The 13,137-nt window shown below is 38.2% G+C and overlaps 1 protein-coding gene and 1 long non-coding RNA gene across 2 annotated transcripts in view; one reads left to right on the top strand and one right to left on the bottom strand.

Moving 5' to 3' along the window:
- Positions 1 to 710: 710 nt before the first annotated feature.
- Positions 711 to 13,137, bottom strand: part of rab11fip4a (RAB11 family interacting protein 4 (class II) a) — an 18,314-nt gene continuing 5,887 nt past the window's right edge. Inside the window, exons 2-15 of the mRNA XM_007575634.2 lie at positions 11,713 to 11,800; positions 10,730 to 10,818; positions 8,179 to 8,339; positions 7,939 to 8,106; positions 6,914 to 7,048; positions 6,433 to 6,468; positions 6,206 to 6,314; positions 5,620 to 5,723; positions 5,362 to 5,502; positions 4,543 to 4,624; positions 3,515 to 3,652; positions 2,488 to 2,634; positions 1,269 to 1,412; positions 711 to 1,155 (exon numbers count right to left, since the gene is read on the bottom strand). Of these exons, the coding sequence (XP_007575696.1) occupies positions 1,039 to 1,155; positions 1,269 to 1,412; positions 2,488 to 2,634; positions 3,515 to 3,652; positions 4,543 to 4,624; positions 5,362 to 5,502; positions 5,620 to 5,723; positions 6,206 to 6,314; positions 6,433 to 6,468; positions 6,914 to 7,048; positions 7,939 to 8,106; positions 8,179 to 8,339; positions 10,730 to 10,818; positions 11,713 to 11,800 (1,659 nt within the window). The 3' untranslated portion in view covers positions 711 to 1,038. The remainder of the gene's footprint in view (positions 1,156 to 1,268; positions 1,413 to 2,487; positions 2,635 to 3,514; positions 3,653 to 4,542; positions 4,625 to 5,361; positions 5,503 to 5,619; positions 5,724 to 6,205; positions 6,315 to 6,432; positions 6,469 to 6,913; positions 7,049 to 7,938; positions 8,107 to 8,178; positions 8,340 to 10,729; positions 10,819 to 11,712; positions 11,801 to 13,137) is intronic.
- Positions 11,809 to 12,911, top strand: LOC107833437 (uncharacterized). The gene is made up of 3 exons (XR_001659186.1): positions 11,809 to 12,427; positions 12,531 to 12,753; positions 12,823 to 12,911. It is a non-coding gene; the product is annotated as an uncharacterized LOC107833437 (long non-coding RNA).

Here is a 13,137-nt window from a genome sequence, read left to right as displayed (position 1 = left end):
GCATTGTGCCCTTGTTTATATTTTTAATAGTGTAATTCTGTAAAGACAAAATATGTCTGGTGGTCTAGCTCTGATTTACATATCTTGCTAAATCGCGGGTTTGAATATTGCTAGACTTTCCTATAACAAAATAGACCTGCAGAAAGAAATTACTAATAAAATATCTTACATATGCATAGTTGTATGCTCTATATAGAGATTTTCCTTAGCTTTGATTGTATATGTCACAATTTTGTAATTTATCATTGTTTATTAAACTCTGAAAGCTGTGTGGCTTTGTTAATATTCTGTCCTAGAATCCGGTTAGATGTGCCCCTTTTTTTTTTTTTTGAGCACCTGCCCTTTTAGTGGTCTCTGCACGGCCCTGTATATCTTGTAAACTTTCAGCTGTGTTCCAACAGACACACTAAAATATTAGAAGGAGAGAAATGGAACTACAGATGGAGGTAGTGCCTGAGGAAACCCTGAAATGCTCCTAACTCTAAACATGTTGGGTAAGTTTAGAATTAATCCCAGTCGAACCATCTACATGATGGAGTCAGGAATATTTCTCTGTGAATATTCACCAAATGCACCACATTACCTCCTGCCTAAACAGATTGAAACTGTGGTTAAAGGCAGCCAGTGTCATAAAGACTTTACTGATGTGGCATACCGCACAGCTGGTGTTTTAACTAACTTACTACTTAGATAAAATCTATTTTACGTTCTTTTTTATTCTATTTATTCATATTTTACTGTGTTTTGTGTTACTTGTACAAAATAATTTCCTTGTGGGATCAATAAAATGATCTTGAAAGAATGTGTTAAACAATCCTGACTTTTAGCATATTTGTTTATGTCAAAATTTGGGTGAAGTGCATGAGCTAAAAAAGTACAAACATCTTTTTGGTCAAAAAAAAAGACAAAGACTGGAAAGGTTAAAAAAAAACATGTTCAAGCCCATTTAGTGTTTGAAGCCTTTCATTCAAACTTTCAGACATATAGAAACTGGTGCCATGGCTAATTACCACGCCTACACTAAAACAAATGTAAAGTTTACTGCTTAATCTCTAGGATGGAAGGATTGTGATCAAGAATGGCCAGAATGATTTTGTCCATATATTGTCTCAGACGCAGGTTGATCTCTTCCTGTTCTTTCAGAGCGTCAACAAGCTGTAAGAGGAACAAGAGGAAGAAAGTTCAAATGATTCAGTTCTAACAAACAACAAAAAACAAACATTCTAACAAACTGATGGATGGACATAGGCTCCATCCATCAGCCTGACCTCGTCTCTCGAAGCGTTGTCGATCTCAGCAGCGAGGCACTGTGCCTTGGTGTGGCAGGAAAACAGGTTCTTTGCTTCATACAAACTCAGACTCAGAATCTGAGCGTTAAGATCGTCGTTCTGGTCTCTGAGCTTAAAGTTCTCCTGAAAGAGTTCGAAGACAACAACAGTGTTTCAGCAGCAGTGGGTGAAGGGTAGAATCAAACCTGACTGCAAGGACATATGTGAAAGCAAAGATTCAAACATCTGTTGAGTAAAAAATTGTTGTTCACTAAAGACTGAATGCTTTTAATCTAAGGCGTCCTCACTGATTCTGATGCAAATAGAATCAGTGACTCTTTATGGCTGGTAATAAAATTAAAATTCCACCTATGAAGAAATAACACAGTGGGCTATAAGCAGCATCATTCTGAAAAATATTTACAGATGATTCACTTTTTAGTGGAGTTATTTCTGATCTGAAACACCTCAACACTGGACTGTTTTTATGTTGCCATGAATCCTGAAGCAAAGAGCAACAAAAACATTCTTATTTAAAAGTACCTTTCATTGTACAAACGTACAGATCCTTTTAAATATGAATATTGGTTTTAATTGTTAATGCAATTTTATTAACGTTTTGTCTTTTCATTAATGTTTGTTTTTAATCCAATTTTAACTTTGTGATTTTTATATTTAAATTAAATGTACTCACTACAAAAACACTGATTAACTTAACAGACACATTTAAGCCGGTCACAATAAGCAGTTAATTACATAATAAATTAAAATGAGTTTGGTCATTTACATTGGGATGATTAATATTTTTTGTGTGTAATTTTGTTTATAGAAACTCTATAATCCATTTTATTTATGGTTTCAGTTGTGTTTGGTTTCTATGTCCTTTATATTTATTGATTTTGGTTGTGTTGTTTTCATTTGGATAATTAAAACATCTTTCATTTCCAGTGTGGCGTGTTTTGAACAAAATGAAAGTTTCTTAGTCTCTGATGACTTGTGGACTTGCATTATAATGCTATTATCAACATATTACTTGGAAATTGTCTCAAAACATTTTATCGTTTATCGAGATCATTTGTGGGACATTTTATCATACCGTAAAATTTGTTATCATGACAGGCCTGGACACAATGTGAAATCAGTGACAGAAAAATGTGACTTAACAGCACAAAGACACAGGGTTTTTCTCAGCAAACCGGAGTGTTTTCTGTTCATTGACCTGTTTCAGTCTCCTGACTTCATGTTCCATTTCCGTCTCTCTGGTCTTGGCGTTAAACTCAGACAGCCCTTTGCCCTTCCCAGGATGTTCCATTTCCAACTTGAACAGCTGCAGATGCTCTAGCTCCCGGCGCAGGTCGTCAATCAACTGCAAACAGAAGATACAAAATATTTGATAAAATGTGTTTGGTTTTTTTTGTAGATTAATTTTAGTTAGTTCAGTTAAAAATACATTACTTAAACCAAAGAGAATGAATAACCCTAAACATCCATGTTTATTGAAATAGTCATTAGAGGCTGATGGTGTGGATGAGAGGAGGTCCTGATATGTGCAGGTGAATCACAGGAGGGGGAAGTTCTGATTTTTTGGATGCAGGAGAAAAATAAAATATATTAAAGACCTGCTGTTGTATCAACCTTCCAGACCTTTCTGGTCTGGAAGGTTCTGGTTTTGCTCTGCATCACCAGAACCAGAACCAAACATTGGAGAAGTAAACATCTAAAAAACAGCAGAACAGCTGAAACACTGAGTTCCCTTAAATCTAGACAAAAACCCTTGGATTTGTTACTGGGAACTGGGAAGCATCTCACTGTTCTGGTGGAGATAGTCTTGTCCAAACACATAGCGCTGCATTCTAGATGTAGCTGGGTCCTTGTTAGCGCTTGAGTTTAATACATTTCATATTGTAGAAGAATCCTGAAGTTCCTCTCTCTCCTTTATGTACTCTCGTCTGGTTCTGGGGTAACAATTAAGGTGTTATTTAGCCTCGTAGCTAAATCAGCTGCTCTGGGTTGTAAAAAAAAAAAAGTTACATTATGATAGCTATGCATCATGACAACTTTGCAAAAGTAAAAATGTAGCAGCAAAAAATATCTCCAGCTGCATAATATCCAAAATCAGAACAAAAAAATCTTTATAAAAAGCAATGTTTCAACCAGAAAAACTAAACAGGAAAAGATTTAAGGAGAAAAAGTCACAAGAATGAAGACAGATCTACTTCAACAATCAGAGAGAAAGCCGGCCTCACCTCCTGCATGGCCTCTTTTTCTTTCTGAAACTCGTGGCGGTTGTGCCAGAGCTTATCCATGATCTTTCTGTACAGGTCCACCTCATCCTTCAGCCTCAGACTGGTGTCCTCCAATTTGTCCGTCATCCTTTGCTTTTCCTGCAGAGTGAACAGGAAGACTAGGTCAAGAAAACTGAATGTGACAGAGAAATCACTGCTTTTTACCTGAACCTTAAAAGTTAAGCAAAAGGCATGTTTCACAGGGACGGTGTTCTTTTCTTGTTCTTTTCTTCTGTGAAAATAGAGCTGATGTATAAAAGAGCTGCAGTTTGGCTCTGAGAAGTAGCTCCTATAATGAGCTCAGCAGATGCACTGTTCCACCAGGTGTTTACTAATTGTTGCTGGCTAGTCTGAAGCAGCTGAGTGAGAGAGTTGGAGGGGAGGACTGCTCTGTGAGGTAGAAGCTCAGAAACTTGGAGCTGCAGCTCTGAGGAGGAGATAGATCCACCCAGGTGTTTTACACAGCTAAATGGTTGCCATGGAGATTAAAGGATTTCTCAAACATGAATGACAGAATCAACACAACACTCCAGGTATGTTTTTGATGAGGGAATAACTCCTTGGTTACCATTCATACTGTCCTTCTCTTAAATTTGTCATGACTCACATCAGACACTAACCACATTTGTCAAAACACAAACGCTCAGAATGATGGAGGCAAAGGTGAAAGAGACGAGAGAAGAAAATGGACATAGACTGCGACTGATATCGCCAGTGCAAGGTTTTCCTTAATAAGAACATGAACTCTCAGATACAGAAACAAACATGCTTGTGATATTTACAAGAAGAGGTAAGATCAGAGTAACAGTAATTAACTGTAAGCAAGATGTCAGGAGTGCAACATAACTGAAGGTACTATTCAAGTTATCTGCTGAAAATTCTTATTTTTTCATTTTGCAAAACTATATATATCACAATGGTAGAAAAATGGCAACATCAGTTTTTTTTTCAGTGTCCTGCAGCCCTGGCCTGTCATCAGTTTGACTCACCTGGTCCAGTTTCTCAGACTGAGACTTGAGTCTGCTCACATTTACGCTCATGTCTCCATTCTCCTCTTCTAACTGCTGGACCCTGTGCACAAGTTTGCATAGAAATTAAAATCACTCATTTTAGTTTGGGCTTACTGTCCCTTTAGCACTGAGCCCATTCAATAGACTGGTTATTAATGTGGACAAATAAATAAAATTATTTTTCATGTCTTTGCAATTCAAAATGTGAAGCAAAACCTAAATGAAAAGCATAAATTTGAAACATAAAATATTTTTTGGCCTTCATGTAAAAACACAATAGGTGATGGAAGCTAATACTGTCCATCTCTACAGTGAAACAGTAGTGGCAGCATCATGATGTGGGGATTCTGCCTTCAGCAGGGACAGGGAAGCTGCTCAGAGTTATACACAAAACAATCCTGGAAAAAAGTCTGTAAGAGGCTGCAAAACGTTTCAGACAGGAGCAGAGCTTCAGTTTACAGCAGGTCGTTGCTTCTGTTTCACCTACCTATTGTTGATTTGATTTTGGTACATACAGAGTCTTCATAATAAATAGAAACACCCAGTGAAGAGAGTGTTTACTTCCTTGTTGTGGAGAATATTCTATATCTCTAAAGCAGCACTGAGCAGATCTCTGACTGTCACTGACATTAGCTACAGTCACACTGCTTATGGCCTCCATAAGCAATTGTGTTCTTGGTGATGATGATGATGATGATGATGATGATGATGACTCAAAATGAATGTTTGAGTCAGTCTGACAATAATTAATGTTTTAGGCTGTGCTGCAGTCTCCTCTGCAGCGTGCTTGTAGGTTACCGGCAACAGAGCAGATCTATCTCTGTGTTTCTGTCTCTCTCCATCTTGCTGTAAGCCTCACGGTGGCGCTTCATCTCCTCCCCCAGCGTCTCTGCTGCCTTTGTCTCAGCATCCTTCACCTGCTCTTCCAGTTCATGCACCCTGAGAGACAAACCGTTACATACTAATCAAACATGTATAACATAAAACTAGATCTATGTGAGTTAAGCTGAGTCACAGGAGCTAAAATCTCCAGCATGTACTGGATGTTTCTCCCACCTGTGGACCAGATGGGTGTTCTCCTGTTTGAGTTTAGACTTCAGGTCGCTGTTGGCCAAACTGTCACTCTCCAGCTCAGTCACCTTCTTCTCCAGATAACTGACCTGAGTGAGAAAAGCAGAGGAATCACAATCCATGTTACTTATTCAGTCAATATCAAGGATGTTCTACATACCATTAGTGTATGTGCCATGTGACATAGATGGAAATATCAATAATAAACTAAACAGTAAATATTTGACATTCTGAAAATGTTTTGTTTGTTTTGTTTTTTTTCACCCCATATGTTGAAAGCATTACCTTTATCAAATAACCTGTGGTACATTTTCTAATAATAAGTATATGTGTATATATTATAATTATTCAAAAAGAATCAAATAAATTAGAATTGGCCAAAATTGGTAAAATAACTTCCGTAGAACACAATGTCTTATAATTGCATATGAGGAAATGCAATTGTAAGACTTCATTTGTGTGTGTGTGTGTGTGTGTGTGTGTGTGTGTGTGTGTGTGTGTGTGTGTGTGTGTGTGTGTGTGTGTGTGCGTGTGTGTGTGTGTGTGTGTGTGTGCGTGTGTGTGTGTGTACCTTGTCTGTGATGTCGAGGTCACAGGAGTCGATGCTGTCTGTGAACAGGTCCTCTGTGCTGCTGCCCTGACTGGAGCCAAAAACTCCAAGATTGGCCTGAAACAGCTGACTGCAGAGACACCAAGACAAAAATACCTGATCACTCATTACACAGAGAACACTGCTACATCTCACATCTGCTACAAAAAGGTAAAGTTAGCTCATCAGGAAGAATGTCAGTCACTCACCGTCCAAACGCTGTGCTGGAGATCTTCCTGTTAGGACTGAAACACAAAGCAGAATATGAGTCAAGCTAATCATGACAGGTTTTAAATGGCCTGCTTTAAAAAAAGAGAACAATGTTGCTCTGACAAATACAACCACTCTAGTCTTTATGTTTGTCTGTATGTTTGTAATGACTATTATGCAGTCAACAATTTATGTTTCAATTCCCTTCCGATGTGAGTTTAGCAAGTACAGCAATGACTCGCATACCTTGCAACCACTCATCGTACCTGGTCTGAAATTAGTTGTCGTAGATACAAGTCTGGCTTAATTTGGAGCATTAAATGCATAACATTGGTTTAGTGTTGATGGCTTCACATGTCCTGCAGTAAATCTGTGATATAAGGCTGAGTCAGCAGTCAGGGTATTATGGTAGTGGTTCTGGTTAAAAGTAAATCTACAATCAAAGGCGCGAGTGGATTGCAATTTTTCTCCTTTGTCTACCTGTTTGCCTTGAGGTTTCGAAGACGAGCCTCCAGGTCATTGAGAAGATTCACTTTCTTGCAGCACTGAGAACAGTAGATGTCGAGCAGATCGCTGTTGTACAGCTGCTGCATCTTCTGAGGAGTATGACCAGCACTGTGTTTGGAAAAACAAGATCAACACATAACATGGGACCAATAAACCAGACAAAACCTTCCATATGTACCAACAAAACAAACCAGTCATTTTTACTCAAAAAAGTAACGGTAAACAATGAAAGTAAAAGAAGGAAGACTCTAACTATTTTTATCATCAACAGCAGCATCTCCATTACAAGACTTTGTTTGCATTATGCTGATGTCAAGAAAACATAATTCTGCAATTGCTGTGATTCCATCAAACAGGACATGCAATTAAAATCACACGTGATTAAGTTTGTTCATGTGATAAGTCAGTAAAAATCAAGCTGTGCCATCATCCTCCAATTACTTCCTGCCATCTTCGGATGCACCAATGGTAACATCTGGTTGTTGGTCATGTGACTTGTGATAAATAAATAAAAAGTGTTTCCTTTGGAGTTTTGCAAAATAAACCAATTTTGATAAGGCTAAAAACCACCTCAAAACTTTTTATTAAAAAAAAGAAGTTTTTTTTTCAAAATTGCCATGTTTCCATTATGTAAATATATTTTTGAAAAGTTAAATTGTGCAATTATATCATCAATGGAAACGACTAAAAGAAAGAAACAAAAAGAGATGTAGGTAGACATTTAGAGGAAAACTGAATTTACTTATTACATCTGAGGAGCTGCTTGGTGCTCATTCTGGCTGTAGTGTGTTAAAAGTGACTAGCACCTTCTTCCCTTAAAGCTGCTCTATGGTTCAGCATCACAGCATCTGCTTCGCAACTTTTCAACAGTTCCAGATGGAATGAAGTTACAGTTGCTAGCAGTCCTTTTTAGCTTCCATTCTAACAAATGTGTTCAGAATTAGTTTAGACCAAATTAAAGATTGTGATTTGTTTGTATTTCCAGACAAAATCCAAACCTGGAAGGGAGTGAGGAACCCAGGTCTGAGAAGCCATTGGTCCTGCTGTCGTCTTCAGGACAAGGGCTGCTGGGGCTGAAGTCTACATCCAACCCCTCACCATAGTCCTCAAACTGCTCCTCTCTGGGGACGGCAGGGGCCGACGCCGACCCTGTCACATGTCTGTAGCTGCACAGCAACAGCTTCAGTCAGCACACGCTTCGCTAAGTTCCAAATGGTCACTTGTTTTTTGGAACTGACCTGTCCTGTGATGTCTCTTGGGAGTCAGAGCTGTGGGTGTTTTCAGCAACGCTGTCCATGTCACACTCTGCCTCAGCTCCACACCTCACGTTGTACACATTGCATTCTGGGTAAGATCGTGTACATGTGATGATAGGAGGGCCGAGCTGCACCTCACCATTCTGCAAACATACAAAATGAAATAAATTATGTCAAAATAACAGCAATAATATTAGTAGGTGAGGTTTTTTCTTTAGTTTTGTTTTATTTTATTTCTACAACATCACTGCAGATCATGTAGTTTACGAACTGAGAGGAATAAGATCATAATGACTATGATCTATCATAAACTAGATAATGTTATCCTGCATTATGTTAGAGGGATAGGGATTTCCCTCTAACATATCATAAATTATGACCTAATTAATGATAATAAATTAGAATTAATATTTGCAAAGATACCAGTGCAATCCAATACCACAGTTTATGTATAATATGGACTCGAGATTCAAAATGTTTCTTGTGATAAAAACAAGTTTCCCAGTCTGATGAAATTATGGATTTGTGGTCTGTAAGTATGGGGAGTATAAATGTACAAAATTTATCTTACTAAATTGAATCAAACTGAATTGATCCGTAAGTAAACAGTTTTCGACTGGACCCATTTATTTTGTTTACTTGGTGATCTGACACACCTGAATTAAAATACTTTTTCAGTATCTTCTTTATTTTAGTGGTCTGAGTCTGTTAAATGACAGAGTCAACAGTTTTTTGTGGTGGTTCATGGATCTGTAAGGTGAGACTGATGGAAATGGCTGGAAGCTGTTATGGATTTTTGACTCATCTGCCATGATCTGCTGCAGTTCAGCCTAATCAACAGGATTAATTGACAATCCACATTTATTCCGGAAAAAACTGGCTTAAAGCTGACTTTGCTTCAAATTGGAACAATGTTGATGATAACTCTGTAGTTCTAGTTATTGTTTGGCTATGTTAACATCACTATATTCATTTGATGAGTTATTAATATGTTCGTTTATCAGACAGGGTAGCATGGAGTATGCCCCAGATACAAACATTAATAATACATGCATCTGTCTGGGCTCAGTCTGCTGAAGGCCACACCCAATCTAATGCAACAAAGGACTTTCATATTTACAACTGGTTACTTTGGGTTTTATTTGACTATTATAAGGCTACAATTGTTTTTTAAGAAAATGCTGGACAGTTTTCACTACCAGACTGCCTTCTAGTCATTAATGCATATTTTGTTTGTGATGAAAAGGTGTGTGGCACATAAAGAACTATAAAATGCTGGAAATGCTCTATTTTTATATTTACAAAATGCATTAAAAATCCATCTAATATTAGAATAGATATAGTAAATTAGCCAGATAGATTTGTTCTGCAGCATATTTAGAGATTATTAGAAAAACCGGAGCGACATAACTGAAGGCTAACTTCCATAATGCTATTGCTTTTAGGTTATTGGCTATACGCTTTGCATTTCTCATTAGCCCAGAGTAGAGACTGGTATTGTCTTAGCAACAAAGCTGGAGGTTAGAGTTAATATCGTCAGTAATTATGTTTGTAATGGTTGTCCAGTTCATCTGGACAGAGCATCCAAAAAGTTTTCAGTGGTTAAATCATAATGGTATTGTTATACCATTATGATTTAACCACTGAAAACTTTGTCTAAGGTCTATATTCAGCCATATTTGTTTAAAATATGAGAAGCTAAGTGAAAGATTCAGAGATCACATTTCTAAATATGTCTGAGAAAAGAACTCTTAGAAAACATGTAGGTGAGCCTAATAGTAATTTATAATGGTGATTCTCATGAAAACAAATCAAATCATCTGAGCGCTGTGGAACATCTTTGGTTAAAATGTGTGGATTTTGCATGTTATCCTGCATAATGTTAGAGGAATACGGATTTTCAACAATCTGACAGAAAATTTGATTTCTTCATTAAAATGTTTGCATCTCATAAACACACTCATACACTATTTGACAACATGCATCTCTTTAGTTTTACACCCAATTTAATCACTGGAAGTGAATATACATTTTAATTCTAATATTTATTCACTATTACCAATAAAAAATTCCAGATGCACACCAAATATACTCACTTATTCATTCATGAAAACATTTACAACACTTGAACAATTGTTGCATCACTTTATTAGAGGATCTTTGTCAAAACAAGGCTACACCTCCGTCTCTCTCACTTGTCCTCCTGTTGCTAAGCAACTGTGTAGCTGAGCTGAACTCTTGCAGGGCTGAGCAACCATCATACCACAGCGAAAACATCATGTTTTACAGTCAATTCGCATTAACTCTATCCTTTAAGAGTCAGATAGACGTTGGTGTTCAAACATACTCCTAACTCTACAGCAGTGGTCTGATAAGAGCCAACATTGTACTGAACAGTTGTGATGAAGAACGGGCGGATGCTCTAGTTGACGTGTTTGAAGGAGGACAAGCAGACACTGTGGATAAAGTGTTTCATTTATGTGTCCCACAGCTGTGTTTTCTTAAGTTTGAACCATTAGCACAAAGGTTTTACCTGATAAACGTAGCCGTTGTCTGTGACTGACTGGTGCTGGGACATCTGACTCCGAGGGATAACCACCATCTTTAATATCTCCTCAAAACCTGCAGCAGCAACGGAAGGATAGAAGAGGAATGAGGTGGAGGTAAAGGAATTACTTTTCAGAAATGTAAAAAGAGGTAATAGTGTAAATACAATAGACTGTAGAGGTTAATGTACACACACTAGATGGCAAGACTGCATTCCTTTAATATAATTATTTAAATTTAAGGCAACAATCTGAAATCCAAATCCCATTTCTATGCACCCTGTGCAACATTTAGGTTTCCACACAAATTGAACTTCAGCACCAAAACTCAATTAAACCAAATAATCCAGATCCTGACACTGGAGAGTGTCTCTCCATCCACATGTTAGGTGATCAGTAACATGTCTTCTTATGAAATACTGTTAGATTCACACCAGATGTAACGGGATAAGATCTTTGAGATTCCCATTCTGTTTGACAGTAACTCAGGTTAGGGAATGACCAGGTTACTGAGGTTAATCATCATTTATTTATGATTTCAAATAGAGCCAGGTTGGTCTGAATAATGTTTTTCCCCTTAATAAATGAAGCAATTATTTTTAAAAATGCTATGTATTTTTCTTTGTCTGGTATTCTAATCTATTTTATGATCTTAAATTGACTGACATAACGATGTCTAACTCTAAATCTGTGGCTGGGTGAGATGCTCCAGAGCTCACACAGGTTTTGATTTTCTGTTTCCTGCTTTGTTCCCATAGGACAACAAGTATGCATGTGGGATGAACAACCACAGGTCAAACCAGAGCTGTGCTGTTGTGTTTCACAACCACTGACTTTCTTCCTCATCCAAAAAGAGGGTGGACTTTTTTTTTACGGTGATTGTAAACTAAAGACACAACTTGGTGCTTATTATCTATTGATATATAATAAATACAGATGGAAGTCATCAGAGTGACAGAAGTGGTCTTACCTTTGATAGCGAACACTGCATGGCAGAACTCTTTGAAGTTGATTTTGCCGTGAGCATTGGGGCACAGATGCTTAGTCAGCTTTTTGACCTGCAACAACAGACAGGTTCACTTTCTGTAAATGGAGATAGCGGTCCGCATTTTGATTGAACAATGATCAAAATTTATCACCAAAACCTGACAACCTTAATGCTTTCATGAGTCGATATAGACATGCTGCTGAGCGATGTGTCTCTGTCTCTCAGCTAATTTAAAGGTTGCTAAATAAAAACTGAATCCTAAAGGTAAATGTATTACAGCAAAAAGTAAGACTCAGGGATGCTGTATGCAAGTACAGCAACATCCATTATGAGGTTTCTCATAAAATTTGCTTAACTCAAGCTGTCATCTCAGAACACTCACACAACATGGATGTAGATCCAAAAGCTTTCATACACAACTCTCTCACCTGACATACATTTGATCAAATATCTGTATACATAAAAAGTCACAGAGCTTTAAGCTCTGTAACTTTTGATTTTTATTTGTTTTACTTACAAAAAGCAATTTGTCAGGGTTCCTGTATGTGTGTTGAGTGTGAGTGATGCATCTTTTCCAGCGAAGATCTTGGTGAAGAACCTGGGCAGCCTACACAGGTGGATCTCATCAGCCTCATCAGTGTTGGGGATAAAGGAGCAGCAGAACCTTCACTCAGTGCTGGATGATTAATGTGCACCGGTAGTCTCTCTAGTTGTCTCTTGTAGTCCACAGTACTGGTTTTTTGATCTGTCTCTTCAGTATTTTCCAGTGGTTTCATAGTCCTTGTGTTTGCTGTCTCTAGGTCAGTCTCTGGATTTTTTCCAACTGGATTGGTTCTATTGTTTTCTCCTCCTGTGGATCTTACCTGCAAGTCTGCCTACCTGCTGCTCCCTCCACACCACTCCATCGATTCTCTGGCTCCCAGTCATCACCATCCTCACGCTCGTCTCGGGAACCTCCGTGAACCATTCTCCACACTGGACCTTGGGCACATTCCCCCACGCTTCAACCAGAACCATTCTAAAGTAAGCTGTTCCATATTGCATCGCTGATCACCTCATTTTGGGCCACCAGTAACCCCGCGCTCATTCCAGGCACCTCCGATTGCACAACACAACCGCTCCCGGAAGGATCAAGGAGAATTGTCTGTCTATTTTTCAAGAAAATAAAACCCATACCTTTACTAAGACTTGTTGATTTTGCATGTGGGTCAGAAGGTTAAAGCCGAACATGGCAGAATCATCCAGCCAACTTGACCCAGCAGAATCAACTCCTGACCCCAATCAAGATCATGCTGTACTGGTCCGCCATGACTCAATACTTCACTCTTTATACCAGTGGTCCCCAAACCTTTTCCTGTGAGGGCCAAATAACTTTTCCCTTCTCTGGTGGGGGGCCGGAGATTGTTG

This window comes from Poecilia formosa, unplaced genomic scaffold (assembly GCF_000485575.1).
Source record: "Poecilia formosa unplaced genomic scaffold, Poecilia_formosa-5.1.2 Scaffold383, whole genome shotgun sequence".
Classification (NCBI taxonomy): domain Eukaryota; kingdom Metazoa; phylum Chordata; class Actinopteri; order Cyprinodontiformes; family Poeciliidae; genus Poecilia; species Poecilia formosa.
This window is presented reverse-complemented; position numbering and strand designations above follow the sequence as displayed.